This window comes from Palaemon carinicauda, chromosome 39 (genome assembly GCF_036898095.1).
Source record: "Palaemon carinicauda isolate YSFRI2023 chromosome 39, ASM3689809v2, whole genome shotgun sequence".
NCBI classification, from domain to species: Eukaryota; Metazoa; Arthropoda; class Malacostraca; order Decapoda; family Palaemonidae; genus Palaemon; species Palaemon carinicauda.
The window spans coordinates 21,606,321-21,622,807 of record NC_090763.1 but is presented as its reverse complement, the minus strand read 5'-3'; the positions used below and the strand labels follow the sequence as shown (position 1 = coordinate 21,622,807).

General features: G+C 49.0%; 1 protein-coding gene across 1 annotated transcript in view; it reads left to right on the top strand.

The window, feature by feature from the left end:
* The window catches only part of LOC137631068 (ADAM 17-like protease), a 299,072-nt gene that overhangs the window by 132,857 nt on the left and 149,728 nt on the right, over positions 1 to 16,487 (top strand). Inside the window, exon 3 of the mRNA XM_068362674.1 lies at positions 14,827 to 14,927. Coding sequence (XP_068218775.1) covers positions 14,827 to 14,927 — 101 coding nt within the window. The remainder of the gene's footprint in view (positions 1 to 14,826; positions 14,928 to 16,487) is intronic.

Sequence of the window (16,487 nt, the reverse complement as noted above, 5' to 3'; positions counted from 1 at the left end):
ATCACCAGTACTGATGACTGGAAGATGACGTCGAAGCATTTGACAAAATTGATCCTTCTGAGAAGAGTCCAGTTCGTCGGAGATAGACAGATTGTCTATCTCTTCCAATACGCTCGGTTCAGGAGTCAGGTCACACTCCTGTGCTATCAGGCAGGATAGAGGAGCATCCACCATTGCTATGGTGAACACCTTCCCCAAGAGATCGCCCTTCTTGATCTTGGCAGTTTCTTCAGATGAACCCTTGACTAAAACTGAGGCTTTTTTGTCTTTCAGTTCAAGGATGCCAGGAATTGCTGTAACTTTCCTTGACAGACCAGGGGTTATGATGTCGCCATCATAATACATTTCCGGCCAACAGTTGGTCGGACAAGCAGGGCACCTAAAAGACGTGTCAAGTCCCTTAGGAAAGTTAACACTAACTGGAACAAGTACTGGCTCAATACTGGCAATCCTCATTGAATCGGCTGCTTGGACCTCAAGTGCATAAAGCACTTGCTGACAACAGGCTCCACGTATCGGGACATAGTACTCCCAAAGAGGCTCTTGGGGAGTACTGCCAACGCTCAGCCGATTTCGGGAACCGTCAACTATCACCCCATTTGCTCTCAAGAACTGGTAACCAAGCACTACGTGCTCAGCCATAGTCCCTGAAGGCACTACATGGAACATACCCGGGGCGAATGTCATTCCATGCAGTATAGGGGTCAACAGTACAATACCTAGGGTCTTAGGTCCTGTTTGCCCTAAACCCTTCAGTCCAATGGTGTTGGGTACCATCTGCAGCTGGTAATCCTGTACTACTCTCGATGACAGGAGGTTGACCTCAGCTCCGGAGTCAATGAGAGCATCCAATGCTCCCGATGGAAACTCAGACATGGTCACTGGGACAACCATGAGTGGTACAGGAGCCAACTGCGCCAGGTTAACCCTACGTAGGGTTTTCAATACTGCCTCAGCTTCTGCTGTCTCCCTGGAGGAGTCAGTTGGAGAAGCTCTGGACTGTGTCGAGGACAGGTTATCACAGGCCAATCCTGAAAGAGCCATTGGAGGTGCAATGACTTCTTCAGGTTGAGGGGTAACCTTGGAAATCGAGATTTCCGAGGCTGCCGCCGGAATACTAGGAGCATGCACCCTAGCACTCACACCCTCCTTCGATGTAGCCCCATCTTCTACATCGAAGGCCTGGTGTTTAAAGCCCTATGATACTCCTCAGTTCTTGACTTCCTGGGCTTTGCCTTCTTGCTCCTCTTCTTCTTCTTCCCCACAGTCCGAGATGGAGCACTGGACTCGCTCCCACTTCGGGTCTCCCGGCTACTGGTTGATCCAGAATAGGACGACGGGGTCGGAGTAGCATTCACCGGTACTGCTCTCCACCTTGAAGGAGTCTGGACAGAGGTAGTCTCCCTCCCAGGGCTGCAGGCATTAGCTGTGTTCTGGACAGGTGATCTGCTCATGACCGGCGCCTGTCGTCCACTCTGTGCCACATGATGGTTGGACGAGCCACAATGTAGGCAGAGGTTGAGGCGTCTGCGACACTCGTCCACAAAGTGCCCTGGTTTTCGGCACCATGCACAGTACCTCCTCTGGAATTGGGGAGATCTATCCGGGGTGCGCGAAGGTGGCAGGCGCACTCCCACAGGTGCAGGTTTGGGGACTGGTCGAGGAGGAGTGTGTAAATACGCTCTGTCAGGTCCAGGTGAACGACTGGGGGCAGCCATGGCAACCCTGTCGGCATACGAGCCGTGCCATGACTGTCCCACACGACTGATGGCCAAATCCTCTGCCTTCTGGCTTCGCTGACGGGATACCTCGTCGAGAACACTCAACAGGTGCAAAACATCCTGCTAAGTGGCCTGACGGCCAGCGGAGACATTAATGGTGGCCAGAGACTGTTCCAGCCAACTTACAGCTTTGCTTGGAACAGTTTTGAGGAGCTTCTGCCTAAGCTTCCTCCGGTCCAAACTACGGCCAGGATAGGCAGACTTGTACAGGGAGGCTAACAGGACGGCGTAGATTTTCAGCAGTTCGCCCTCGCCACTGGTAGCACTGCTGAACCGGGCCTTTCTAACAGCATCATGCCTCTCTCGGGCTTCTCGGCACCAGTCGAGAAGGCGTTCCTTCATGACGGGGTATGAGATCTCGGGACCCCCCATAGCTGAGAATGCCTCATGAATATCTCCCTTCAGAAATCTTCCAAGGTCAACAGTCCACCGGCCAGAGCTTCCTGCGGTATATTTACTGGCACAGTAGGCCTCGAAATCCCTCACGAATCGGGCAAAACTCTGGCCAGTTTCCAGCTGGAAGATTCCAGGCTTGGGGTTCCTCCTGGAGTCGAGGACCTTAAGCAGATCAGACAGACTGCGTTCTGTCTGGAGGGACTGGACGTGGTCGGTGGAGACTGTGTCAGCTGAGCTGACATTGAGGCAGGAACTGGTAGTGTCTCCAGAAGTCTCGCTGCCAGAATCGTCGCTGGTTGACTCCTGGGACATGGTCAATTCAGGTATGGCTGGTCTGGCTCTTTCCTTGGCCTGGCGTCTCCGCTTTGGGATAGCTCCTGTCTGGGCAAGAACTGCCTCAGCAGTAGCTGCTGGAGCCTTTTCTGGCCTACTGGCTTCAGCCGGATTATCCAGGAACTGCTCCCCTAGTCCACTGGCTGCAGGCTCTGGTGGACTAACAGAGTTAGTTGACAGAACAGGCGAGGAAGCAAGCAGTCCACTTGGCACAGGAGACTCCCAAAAGCCTGGTACAGGGGGGATTAACGGTGTGAACCCTGGAGGGGGCTGGAGACCTCCAATCAGTTGCTCTGCTCCAGTCACTGGAATTGCCAGACCATTGTAATTTGGCCAAGCAGGGGACATAGATGGAGCACTGGTGGTCACTGTGGTTGTGACCCCAGTGGCAACGTGGCACGTTGGTGACGGCTCCACGCTCTTCGGGGCCGCTACTTCAAGTGTCAGGGACTTGACCTGAGTTGCCAGGTCACTGACAATCTGGACCAGACTCGCCACATCCCGGCTCAGGCTCTTCTTAGCCCTTCGACGTTTACTTGATGACGATGCCATCACTAAAGGTTGGTGTTTCCCGTGTCTGGGCACCAAAAATTATGTAGTGGTTTGCGGACTGTGGCCAGAGGTAGCACCTGAACTGCCTAGTGTCCTAATGCCGACCACAACCTGACGTTCACTACACAACAAATATACAACGGTGGAATACCCCAAAAAAAGTAAATAACAGGTCAAGAGAACGGAGCTCTGGGCACCACCCCTTGATTTATACTGGGCAAGGGGACCCAGCTGGAATCTTGCTTTTTATCATACCTTTCATTGGGCTAGCTGGATTTTAAATAAAAGTATAAGAACATTAGGTGAAAGGAAATAGTCTTTTCTGATAACTGGACACAGTGTGGGAAAATGAATTATGATAAATTACACTGCTTATGAGATTAAAAAACAGTGGCTGAGGAAAAGACCCCGTGGTAAGAGGTTCTGAAATGAAATGCTGTATTCATAAAAACACAAGAAAAAAAAATATTTATTTGTAAATATTCTATTAAGAATACATTAATATATCACTTAAGATAGTCAAAGGCAAAATTATCATCCCTTTTGCATATTGTACCAGCAAGAGAAAAAATTCTAAGCTACATGCAAGATATATCACCACACAGTTACAAAACGGGACTTCAAAATCCTTACAAAACTATGACTGCAGAACCTGAGGATTTGAAAGACTTAGAAATATTAGGATTCTCAACATAGCCTCTAAAACAAAAAAAGCATTTCTTCAGAACTAAGCTTAAAGGAGAACCCCGCAATACTATAGTTTTATAACATCGGTAATGACCAGTAATAAACTTGAACACTTACTATCTAATGAGCCATCTATAAAGAACATATAACGGCGAAAAATACAGTACCACAATTTTCCCTAAATCAATACTGTTCTCATCAATCTCCCGTCCACCATTGGGATGCAAAGTCACTTAAACAGTCCTAATTTATGAACAGTACAGCTGCATACTATGTCGTACAACTCTCTGCGGGCCCACTATAACAATACTCGAACACAGTCATTCCCCGCCTAACATGAATTCACTCCTTGGGCCTCTGACCAGATATGCCATTTCAATAGCTCCTGTTAACTATTAATGTTTATGACACACTCTCAAATAGCAACACAGTAGCTTACTTCTAGTTACAAGGCGGGTTATATGAATACAGAGCAGCATCACAGACTAGTACAGACTGGTAACAGGAAATATTCTATATTTTCTCTCCCTTACACTCCCTACTGAGTGTAGGGGCTGCTGTCAATACCTGGAAAGGAATAATACCAGATCAAAGCATTTTTTATATTTGTTCCGTAACCGAAATACAAACCACGCTATTTACAAAGGGTTATTACTTTTAGCGTAGCTGAAATGGCGAGCCATTAGAATTTAACGAGGGTGTATTACCCCCGCGCTAGTTAGCGGGGGGGTAGGGGAGTGGTAGCTAGCTACCCCTCCTCCCCCTCACACACAGGTGAACACTCACTTTCACTTTTGGCTCGGACTGTGACAGACGTCTCTGTCTTGGTCCTCGCTTGGCAGCCATTGTCTGTTTTGTCTTTACTTAATCGCTTACTTTTCTTTTACTCAATATATATGTAAACATGTTTTCATGTTTGTATATATATTTGAGTATAGAATAAGTAAATTTCCTTTTCAGATGTGTGTGTGTAGTGTACGATATCTACGTGGAGGCCTCGGCAGTTAGGCCACCACGGCCTAATTTTATGGGTTGCGATCGAGTTTGACTTCGGTCTTTCTCTCTCTCTCTCTCTTGAGGTCGTTCACCCTTTTACTATGTTTTACTACGCCCTTGTAGCTTCCTTCCCGTGTGGGTGGGGTTGCTACGCCGTACATTTTGTCTCAATTAGTTTATGAATCTAATTGTAGTTGTTGATTTTTCAGCTTGTAGAACGATTCCTTTCGGGGTTTTCGTTTTTTTCTTTAGTGTTCATTCATTTTTAAATTACATAATTACATAGTTACATAATTATAATTGTTATAATTCTGTTTTGGTTACAGCTCTCCTTCCGCGAGTGTAAGTGGTTGTGAGGGCACGTGCCTGTTGTGTAATTCTTGTTCCTTTTCCTCGGGATTCCTCTTCGGAGCCTTCCCGGGGGAATGAATGTGTACTAATATTATTTGTTTTATTTTTTACAGTTACCGATCTAGTTCGTTTCTGTAATATAGCAACGGTGTGAGCTGTCTGGTTGAGTCCTGGGGATTCGGCTGTTGCTGCCTCCCCCCTTGTATTGTCGTCAGGGGCGTGTCTCCTTCTACTGGTAGTACTCCCGTGTCGACGGACAGCTCTCCAGTTCATTTTAGAACAGTCAGGAGGCTTGCCTCCTTGGGCGGATAACTTTCCTTCCGAGGGAAGTTTTTTCCTGTCCAGGCTTGAGCTTTTCCTCTTTTGGGGGGTTCTTCTCTTGCCTTTTTTTCGTGCGACTATGCTCTTGGTGCTGAGCGGTCGCACCTGCAGTTTCGCTCAAGGGGCTGGGCAACTGCAGGAGCTCCTCTTCGGAGGATTGCCCCTTTTAGGTCACTGGCTGACCAGTCTCTTCCACGAAGTGTTTCTCTTTCGTTCGCGAGAGAGTACACTCATAGAGACTCCTCTTCGGAGGTTTCTTCTGTTGCTGTTGCTGTTGGCCTCCCTCGCCGTAAGGCCCTCCGTCCGCCTCGTCGTAAGGGCCTCTCATCTCCCTATAAGGGTGCTTGAGGCGCCTTTTTGAATCTCCGTTTGCAGCCTACAACTTCTTTTTCTCGATCTTCCGTCTTGGTGCAGATGGACAGCAGTCTAATCTCGTCTTCCGACGGGCAACGGTCTTCCCGACGGACAACGGTCTTCCCGACGGACAACGGTCTTCCCGACGGACAGCGGTCTTCCGACGGACATCAGTCTCCCGGCGGACAACGATCCCTTCGGGGCAAAGGGTTGCCCCCACGGGGGTTCTTCCCTTGCGTGTCAGGGTTTCCCTGCACGCCCTTCTGTTCGTCAGCGCTCTCCTGTTCGTCAGCGCTTTCAAGATGATCTTCCCTGCGGTTCCTGTTACGTGCCCTGTGCGCCCACGTTCGCCCTCGCGATCTAGAACTTCGGTTCAGGTCGGGGTCAAGGACTCTTCTTCTTTGTGCAGGCTTCCACGCGTAGCCTTCTGCTCGTCAGCGATCATCAGCTCGTCAGCGATCATCAGCTCGTCAGCGATCATTAGCTCGCCAGCGATCGTCAGCTCGTCAGCGATCATCAGCTCGCCAGCGATCTCCGGATCGCCCACGTGTGTTACAGCTGGCACGCCAACGTTCTCCAACACTTCTGAAGGAACATGGTTCGCCAGCTACTAGCTCAACTGCGGATGCTGATCGCCATCGCGCGACCCTCAACTGCAGATGCTGATCGCCATCGCGTGACCCTCAACTGCGGATGCTGATCGCCATCGCGCGACCCTCAACTGCAGATGCTGATCGCCATCGCGCGACCCTCAACTGCGGATGCTGATCGCCATCGCGCGACCCTCAACTGCGGATGCTGATCGCCATCGCGCGACCCTCAACTGCGGATGCTGATCGCCATCGCGCGACCCTCAACTGCGGATGCTGATCGCGCCATCGCACAACCCTGAACGATTGCCCGCTTACGCATGCTGCTCGCCATCGCACAACCCTGAACGATTGCCCGCTTACGCATGCTGCTCCTCATCGCACAACCCTGAACGATCGCCCTCTTGCGGATGCTGATCACCATCGCACCCTTTCACGCGATCATTCACCTGCGCATGCTGCTCGCCATCGCACAACCCTGAACGATTGCCCGCTTACGCATGCTGCTCCTCATCGCACAACCCTGAACGATCGCCCTCTTGCGGATGCTGATCACCATCGCACCCTTTCACGCGATCATTCACCTGCGCATGCTGCTCGCCATCGCACAACCCTGCACGATTGCCCGCTTACGCATGCTGCTCCTCATCGCACAACCCTGAACGCTCGCCCTCTTGCGGATGCTGATCACCATCGCACCCTATCACGCGATCATTCACCTACACATGCTGCTCGCCATCGCTTACCGCCAGCGATCTTCTTCACCTACGCGGCAGCACGATCCCTCGCCGTCACGCCCATTCGCCTGCGCGCCCGCGCGATCGCTCGCCTGCGCGCCCTCGCGATCGCTCGCCTGCGCGCGCCCGCGCGATCGCTCGCCTGCGCGCCCGCGCGATCGCTCGCCTGCGCGCCCGCGCGATCGCTCGCCTGCGCGCCCGCGCGACCACTCGCCTGTGCGCCCGCGCGACCACTCGCCTGTGCGCCCGCGCGCCCTCGCGCGACCATAGTTCGCGGCGAATTCCACAGCCGGTGGTAGCAGCAGGGACGCGTGCTCCTAGGCGGCACTCGGGATCACCTCCATCCAAGCACAGGTTGGTAGTGCAGGACGAAGACAGGTCAGTACAGCATTCTTCCCACCTTCTTTTTCAGGCAGGAACCGTCGTGTCCTCTCCAAAGGATCGCCCGATCCCTTTCACCTTAGCGAGGATTTCGGACTCTGTGTCCTTGGAGCAGCAGACATGGTTTGATCCGCTGGCACGGGCGTTAATGAGGTTTATGAAACCAGCACTCACCGGCCAGGGTAACAAACCAGCGGCTGTCTCTCCTACGCTAAAGAGAAAGAGAGGAGTGGACTTCGTGGTGACTTCCCCCAGGGCGAAGTTGGTTCCCAAGAGGTCGGTCTCGAGGGTCCCCTCTCCTGCACGAGTACTCTCTCCTTCTCCCGCCCTGGAAGGATTTTTGGCGGGGGGGGCTTTCCGTTGAAGATTTCTCCATCGGACAAGGGGTGACTGCTTACCTCTTCCTCTGGGAGCTTACCAGGTTCTTTCCCTCCTCGGTTACGGCCCGAGGTTTGGTTCAAGGAAGCTACAGGAAGATCAAGGGTACTTTCCTCCTCTCGAGCTCAGGCACCTTGGCCTTTCGTCGTTAAGTATCTACTTGCGGACAAGCTCGATGTTGTACCATCTGGACGCACTGACTGAAGGCTTCCTTCGGGTGTCTCATCTGTGGAGGTCAACGACCTCAGACACCCTTCCATCCTTGAGAAGAGTTTTGTCTTTGCCCAAGGACAGAGACTTAAACATCTGCTGTGCGGAGTAAATCGACTTCCGGTTTCACTCCTCCAAGGCGCTTTCTTCCAGACTCTGCAGGGCTCCAGCTCCCTTTTCTTTCAACCACGTCGGCCTAAGTTATCGGCTACGACAACTGGGACAAGGTGTCCAATTGTAGTTTCCTCCTGTCAGGAACAGATGGCACGGGAGACTCCCCCGGGGGGGCATAGTCCTAAAAGGAGTTCACGAACTCTAGGATTGCAGGTTTTTTCGCTGGGAGGATGCTTAAGGTTACTCATCCGAATGACAGCTTCCCGATGCCCATTCCCGCACAATCTCTGTGAGTAGCCAAGGATATCGCGCCTGCCGTCTCTGTCAGCGAATTCAGTGTCTCTGAACCTCTATGCCATAGCATCAGCAGAGTTGCCCGGTTGGGCAGAATGATCCATACCTTAGGCGAAGGTCTTCCTTAGGATCATCGACGGCTTCACCCCCGGCCCCCTCAGTCGATCCTTTCTTGTAAGGAAGGATCTGAGAGGGGATGTCCATAGTCGACCTCTCAGCCCTGATCAAGTTTGTCGAACAAACTTCGGCCAGCGTAGACCAGCAGAATCGATCAGACTGGTAACGAGGCGACAGGACTCCTTTAACCCTGGATCGGAAGGACGGGTACTTTCAGTTTCCATTCCATCCATCTTCCAGGGTGCTCGTCGAATTCAGCCTAAACTGCAAGTATTCCTGCTTATGATGCAGTGTGGCTATCCCGCCGTGGCATAGCAGGTTTGTTTCCCCAGAGAACTCTCCCTGCCTTCCTCTTGGCCGCTCAGGTGCAGACTTCCGCCTCCTCTGCTGTTTGGAGGGCTGGTCAACTCCGGTAGGCTCGGGTTTCGACCTTCTTCAGCGCCGGGAAAAGCTTCCGAATGCTGACCATGAGTGTGGGCTCATGGTATTTTGCTTGGAGCCTTCTCTTCCTCTGCCTCAACATCTGGAGTATCTGGCCATGATATTGAGTCAACCGCCTTACCACGTTGGAAACCCCGCTTCTCGTCCGTCCAGCGAGGTTAAGCAACGTCGGTACTTGGATGGGTGGCCACCTGGGGACGCCAGATTCTGTTACCACATCCTCCGAGCCTTCCTTTCGGTTCACCGTGGCAAGACTGAGGAGAGTCGCAGTACCTGTTCTCAGTCAAGCAGAGTTTTCAGCCCTACCTTGGAACGTTTCCTAGTTCTTCTTTCCTCATTGACCCGTTTATAGTCCGAACGGTCGCCTCAGGATAAGTTCCATGTGGGGCGATCCAAGTTCCGGTGGCTTCAGGCAATGTTTAACCGGACTCCCTGGCCCTATGGGACCAGCGGAACTATTAAACCTGCAATGGGTGTTGACCTATGGAGCCTCTTGATGGTAGTGGATATTCTCGTCCTTTCCCCACATTCTTGATGCGGTTCTCGGACTCGTCAAAGGAAAGGGGGGGGGGCATGTTCCGGTCCAGGCCTATGGTCAAGACCTGAAGGATACCTCTCCATCATTCAGGCAGGCTTAAGGGCCTTAGTCTGGCCCCTCTTCAGATCCTACCGCTCCTGCCAAGTCGCCCCGTTGCGTGTCGACTTCATGCTAACCAGCAGGGGACGCATTTTCACACCTTCACATCTTGCAGTAGAGATATCGGGATGATTGAGATTCTCTCAATTCCACCATCGGCTCTCTCATTCCAGGCAGGGGAATGTTTCTCTCAGACTATCCGAGCAGAGCCTCATAGAGAGAGTGTACCTAGGGGTCTTTGACCTTGGGTAACCAGCAAGTGCTGGTCTGGGGGACCTGATCGCGACAGCTTGGAACCTCAAGCTTCCGCTAGTTTTCCCCCCAGTCTCAGACCCCGAGACTCTGGCAAGATGCATTCCGGTGATGGTGGGACAACTTCGACGCCTGCGTCTTCCCTCCTTTTTGTCTGCGGACAATGGGTCTCAACAAAACCAGGTTGTCTGTCAACCTTTCAATGGGAGAGCTCCACTGGGACTATGTGCAGAACGGTTTCTGGACCCTCTGCTTCCCCTGACGGAACTCCCGGGAGAGCTTCTCCCACGGCGCAGACTACTCAAGCAACCACACTGCGACATCTCTCCCGAACCGGGGCGTCGCTTCGGCTTCATGCCTGGAGACACTACGCTTCCTCCTCTAGAAGAGACAACCCGCTACAGTCGCGGTACGGAGGTCGCGTCATCTGCGATAGTCATCCACAGGGGTCTCCCAGGCAAAGTGAAGAGTCTAAGGTGGTTGGTGCCGTGGGAGATATACCTCTTCCCGTGAGGCCTCTTCTCCAGCAATAACGGTCTTATTGCCTTTCGGCGGGAGGAAACTCCTTTCCGCTCTTGGCAATGAAGCCTGTCGCTCAGCCTTTCCCTGACCTTCAGGCTTAAAGGAATAACTTTTTTCTGCCCGCTGGATCTATCCTCGCTCATGCGAAGCTACGATCGTCCCTGCCCTAGTCGGAGGAAGACCTCCAACTTGGAGCATGGCTCGGACTTTTAGTCCTTTAAGAGATCTTCTCAAGACCTTTTTACGACAGGCCTCGGATTGTATTCCGCCCTGGGTCTTCTGCTCACTCTGGCCACGGCCAGTGTGTAAGCAATCTTCTTGGTCTCTTACTACTCCCCCCCTTTCTAAGGAAGAGGGGAAGGCAACATTCAGGCTCGCTCCTGAGTTGTTGGCTAGACTCAGAATCTGAGGGTCCCGACCCTTCGGTCCGATTCATTCAAGATTTTGAGTCTCCATTCTGTGTCTGATGTCCCAAGACCTTCTCTTTCTTGCCAGTACAGGAATCGAGAGGTTAGCGCTGGGAACAGCTGCAGTTTGGCCTCAGTTGCAGCCGATTTGGGAACACAAGGAGGACATGGGGGGAGAGTCACCATTATACCTCTTCAGCCCGGACTCAAGGACATTCATCTCGACCTGTCTTCAGACCCTCCCCCGTCACGTCGCCCTACAGCACGATGTTGGATACATCGCAACGTCCCTCGCCTTCGAGTAATACTACTCTGTGACGCAGGTGCTACAAGCTGGAGTCTGGAAGCGTCTGATGACCTTCGCAGCCCGCTTCCTGCAGGGCGTGACCCACAGGAGTCTCGATACGTTTTCTATCGCTCTGTGGTGGCTACACAACAGCTGGTCTAACCTCAGGCTCCTTTTTGGACAGGTAGCAGAAGGTTGAGGGCATTGTTATCAGGTTTTAGTCTGCATGAACGAAAGAAGTATGTCTGGCCCTTACTTCTTTCTTCATCATCCCCTCTACGGGGAAGCAGCATCCTGGTCTCTGCATAGCTGACCTCGAACCTCTGCAGGTAAACCATGCTTCCTTGTGTTCCGAGTATTGAGTCAATACTGTCGCGTCCCCCATACCCTGACGAGGTGGTATTGGGAACGTCTTAACCCAGAGTTCCTTCTGGAACTCCAGGTCAACTGCCTAAGACGGGTCACACTTCTTCCTTCACACACAAGCTTACGTAGGCCACATGGTTCCTTGCGGTGCAAGGAACTTGTGAGGTGCAGGGACTCCTTTTCTCGAGTGCGACTCACTCGGATTCTGAGTCCCCGGGTAAAGCCAAAGCCAGTATGGCTGGGGACTTTCCACCCTTCCTAAGGGATAAGTCACCCTTTGTAAATAGCGTGGTTTGTATTTCGGTTACGGAACAAATGACAAATTCGAAGATAATTTGTATTTTTCCTAACCATACAAACCTTAGCTATTTACACATATTTGCCCGCCAGCCCTGTCCCCCAAGACAAGTCCTACCTCTAAGTGAAAGTGAGTGTTCACCTGTGTGTGAGGGGGAGGAGGGGTAGCTAGCTACCACTCCCCTACCCCCCCGCTAACTAGCGCGGGGGTAATACACCCTCGTTAAATTCTAATGGCTCGCCATTTCAGCTACGCTAAAAGTAATAACCCTTTGTAAATAGCTAAGGTTTGTATGGTTAGGAAAAATACAAATTATCTTCGAATTTGTCATATATGGGCACAGAGGGATATCAATATATATATATATATATATATATACAGTGAACCCTCGTTTATCGCGGTAGATAGGTTCCAGTCGCGGCCGCGATAGGTGAAAATCCGCGAAGTAGTGACACCATATTTACCTATTTATTCAACATACATATTCAGACTTTTAAAACCTTCCCTTGTACGTAGTACTGTTAACAAACTACCCTATAATGTACAGAACATTTAATGCATGTACTACAGTACCCTAAACTAAAACAGGCACAAATAGTAAAGGTGATTTTATATCATGCATTTCCTAAACATGCTAAAAAGCACGATAAAAAATGGCAACCAATGTTTTGTTTACATTTATCTCTGATCATAATGTAGAAACAAACTGGAGGTAGAGCTTTGCTTATTACCCAGACATATTTCCCATACTTTTCCCTTAGAACTACATCACATCTTCCTACTTTAGATATATAGATATATATATATATATATATATATATATATATATATATATATGTGTGTGTGTGTGTATATATATATATATTTATATGTATACACATATACATACCTACATATATACATAAATACATGCATACATATATATATATATATATATATATATATATATATATATATATATATATATATATATATATATATATTACTGTATATATATGGGTTATGGAAAAAATCCGCGAAGTGGTGAATCCGCGATGGTCGAACCGCGAAGTAGCGAGGGTTCACTGTACAGGTTTAAAAAAATTACTATGTTTCATAAAATACAACTCCACTAAGTTTTCTTGGATACAAACACCTTATATATTGCATCGCAACCGGTTGCGAGAAGAATGGCTGGACACCTCAGGAGATCCACAGAGGCAGTCTACCAGGCGAAGTGGTCAGTTTTCTGCGGTTGGTGTCGTGGAAGGGTTATCTCTGCCCTCGATGCCTCTGTTCCAACTATAGCGGAGTTTCTTGTATACCTTCGGGAAGAAATGCTTCTCTCGGTCTTGACAATCAAAGGCTACCGCTCAGCCTAGAGTCTGGCCTTTAGACTGAAAGGAGTCGATATTCCCTCCTCGGAACTTTCTTTGCTCATACGCAGCTATGAGCTTACTTGTCCCCAGGCAGAGCTAAGACCTCCCCCTTGGAACGTGGTTCGGGTCCTCAGGTCTCTGAAGGGCTTCCCCTATGAACCACTACGCCAGGCCTCTGATTGCCACCTCACGTGGAAGACGGTGTTCCTGCTCGCTCTGGCTTCGGCCAAGAGAGTCAGCGAACTTCATGGTCTATCTGCTGATGTCTCCCACTCTAGGAGATGGGGGGAAGTAATCCTCAACTACGTCCCTGAGTTTGTAGCTAAGACTCAAAATCCGGGTGTGCCGGACTCCAGGTTCGGCCCATTTCGGATAGAGTCTTCGTTCTGTAACCGAAGATCCAGACCAACTGTTACTATGTCCAGTAAGGAGTCTGAGGTGTTACTTAAGAAGAACAGCAAAAGCTTGCCCCCGTGTACGAGCACTTTTTGTCAGCACAGGGAAGGTCAAGAGGAGGGTCACGAGGAATACTATTTCCTCCTGGATAAGGAAAGTAATCAAATACGCTCTATATCCAGATCCTCCTCTGTCCAACTGACCCAGAGCTCATGACGTCAGAGGCATTGCAACGTCTCTGGCGTTCAAGAAGAATTTTTCTGTGGCACAGGTATTGCAAGCGGGCGTGTGGAAGTGTCAGACGACCTTCACAGCCCCCTACCTGAAAGACGTAACCCACAGGAGCATGGAAACCTTCTCCATTGGTCCTGTGATGGCTGCACAACAAGTGATCTAATGCCTCAGGCTCCTTGATGAACAAGTAGCAGAGGGTTGAGGGCTGAAGTTACCTGGGGTAGTCTGGGGTGAATGAAAAGAATGTCTGGCTCCCTTCTTTCTTTCTCCTTCTCCCCCCCTGGGGAAACAATTCCCCAAGACCAAAGCATAGCTGACCTCACTCCTCTGCAGGTAAGATTCATTTTCCTTGTGCATCCTGAGTATGAATAAATACTTTGTTACGTCACCAATACCTCGTGAGGGGGGGTATTGGATATGTCTTAAAACTCATGCTTATCCTCGAGTTCCTACATAAAGACAAGCCACGAGTCTCTCTCACACAAGCTTCTGCAAGCCGCTATCATTGAGTTACCTTGTAACTAATTTGATTTTAGCGAGGGTAGGGTTCCTACTAATTAGATCAAAGATCAATTAGAGGGAACCCCAGGTGGTGACCAAGGCCAGTTGGTAGAACTTCCTCCCTCCTAAGAGTAAGTCACCCTGTAAATAGCGAAGGTTTGTAGCTGTGTCGGAACAAATAACAAATTTGGAAATAATTTGTATTTTTCCTAACATACAAACCTGGAGCTATTTATACAAATTGGCCTGCCACCCTTTCCCCCCTAGAAGTCCTGCCAGAAATCAAAAGTGGTTACTCAACAGTCAACCGACAGGTGTGAGTTAGCGGGGTAGCTATTCTACCCCAACCCCCTCCCGCTAACTAGCAGATGGGGTAATTATCCCTCACTAAAATTGTCTTGGCTGGTTTTCAGCATTGCCGAAACTAATACCCTATAAATAGCTCCAGGTTTGTATGTTATGAAAAATACAAATTATTTCCAAATTTATTTTAATGAACTAATTATCCTGATTTTTTACAATTTGCTATTTTGCAGGGATTTTCGATTGATTTTGAATCCACGGAAAGGACTTCTGCATCCTCTTTTCAAAGCTTATGCCATAGATGGTGTTGGTAATGAAAAAGTAATTCATGTAGGTAAGTTTCACATGGATGTTAACTTAGAATATATTTATAATTACAGAATACACTGCGATTATAGTCTTGGTAAAATTCTCCTGTAGGAAGGTGATGTGAATCCTATACTATCTGCATTTGGTGAAAGAAGATTCAAAACTATACTAGATTTGTCATAGGATGAGGAAAAATTTTGAAAATTCAGCAGGAAATTAATTAAACTGGAATTTGTTCATTCACAAAGATAAACCCTCGTTCTTTAATGGGAGTATGATTTCAGCATAGCTGGAAACCCTACACCCACACCAGCACACTGAGTATCCACTTTGGTTTAAGACTCAGAGCTGTACAAACTTACTCTCTGTGGTAAACAGAGTATGGCTGTTTTTTTCTATTCTTTCTTTGTTCCAGGACAAATACAAATCATCATCCTTTACATATGAGAATGATAACAATGAAGCTGGAATATGGCAGTTAAAATTCTATAACGAGGTGTAGGTAGTTGGCACGGGGTTATCAGCTGGGAACAGGGAAACCCCACCCCCTCTGGGAGCCTCTATAATTTTCTTAACACTTCCTGGCTAAAATCACAGGCTAAAACACCATGTGCACTCACTGCACAGCCTCTGCAACATTTATAACTCTTCCTTGCTCACCGAGTTGTCACCTTTGATAGCAGCTGTCAATATAGACACTACTTCAACTGGCTGGAGACTTTAGCAGATTTTCCATCTTTTCCAGCATTTTACTTTGATTTTCTTGGACTTCATTGCAGGTATGATGCTATAGTGTCTTGGTACATTGTCCTTGAGTTTGAGGCATGCTTAAAGATAAGAAGTCTCTTTTAACTTGATCAATTGGTCAAAGGTCAATGCAGGATTCTCACCTTTGCTGCCTTTGAGTTAGACTTCCCTGAAGTTGATCTAAAGGAATTCTGTTTCCCTTTATGTTTACGCACGCAAGCAACAGTTCTTCTATTGAGTGTTGTTGAATCAACATTCTGAACCTAGCTAATCAGAAGCCGATTGCATTTCTTTGCTACCCACTAGACTTGGTCTGCGATCAACTCGCTTTTAGCAATTTAAGAGTGCTTGCTTGTCCTTCAGCAAGGTTAGGAGTCAACATTTGCCGCTATCTCTTGATCATCCAGAAAAACACAGACAAGCTTCTACCAGACATCTACACGTGCCCCATCCAGACGTGTCTCACCCACACGTCCCTCTTAATGAGAGAATGCCTTGATGAAGTCATTGAGCTTCAGCACGGCATTTCATTCCTGTGCTGAAACTTGGTGACGGGCAAGAGGGCTCTCGAACTTGGGGAAATTGCTCCCCCAGTTCGAATCTAAATTTCTCTCTTTCACCTTTTTCTTTTTCTCAATATTACTTCGACCTTATCCTAATTTCATGAACTTTCTTTCGTCTTGCTTTCCAAACTCTATGAGAAAAATTTCCCTCATTATATATGTGTATATATTATGTACATATATATATTTTTTTTTTTTTTTTTTTTTTCCCTATGGCTTGGATGTTTCTACATCTATTGTAGCCCCGGCGGGGATGTTCATACATCCTTTATTGC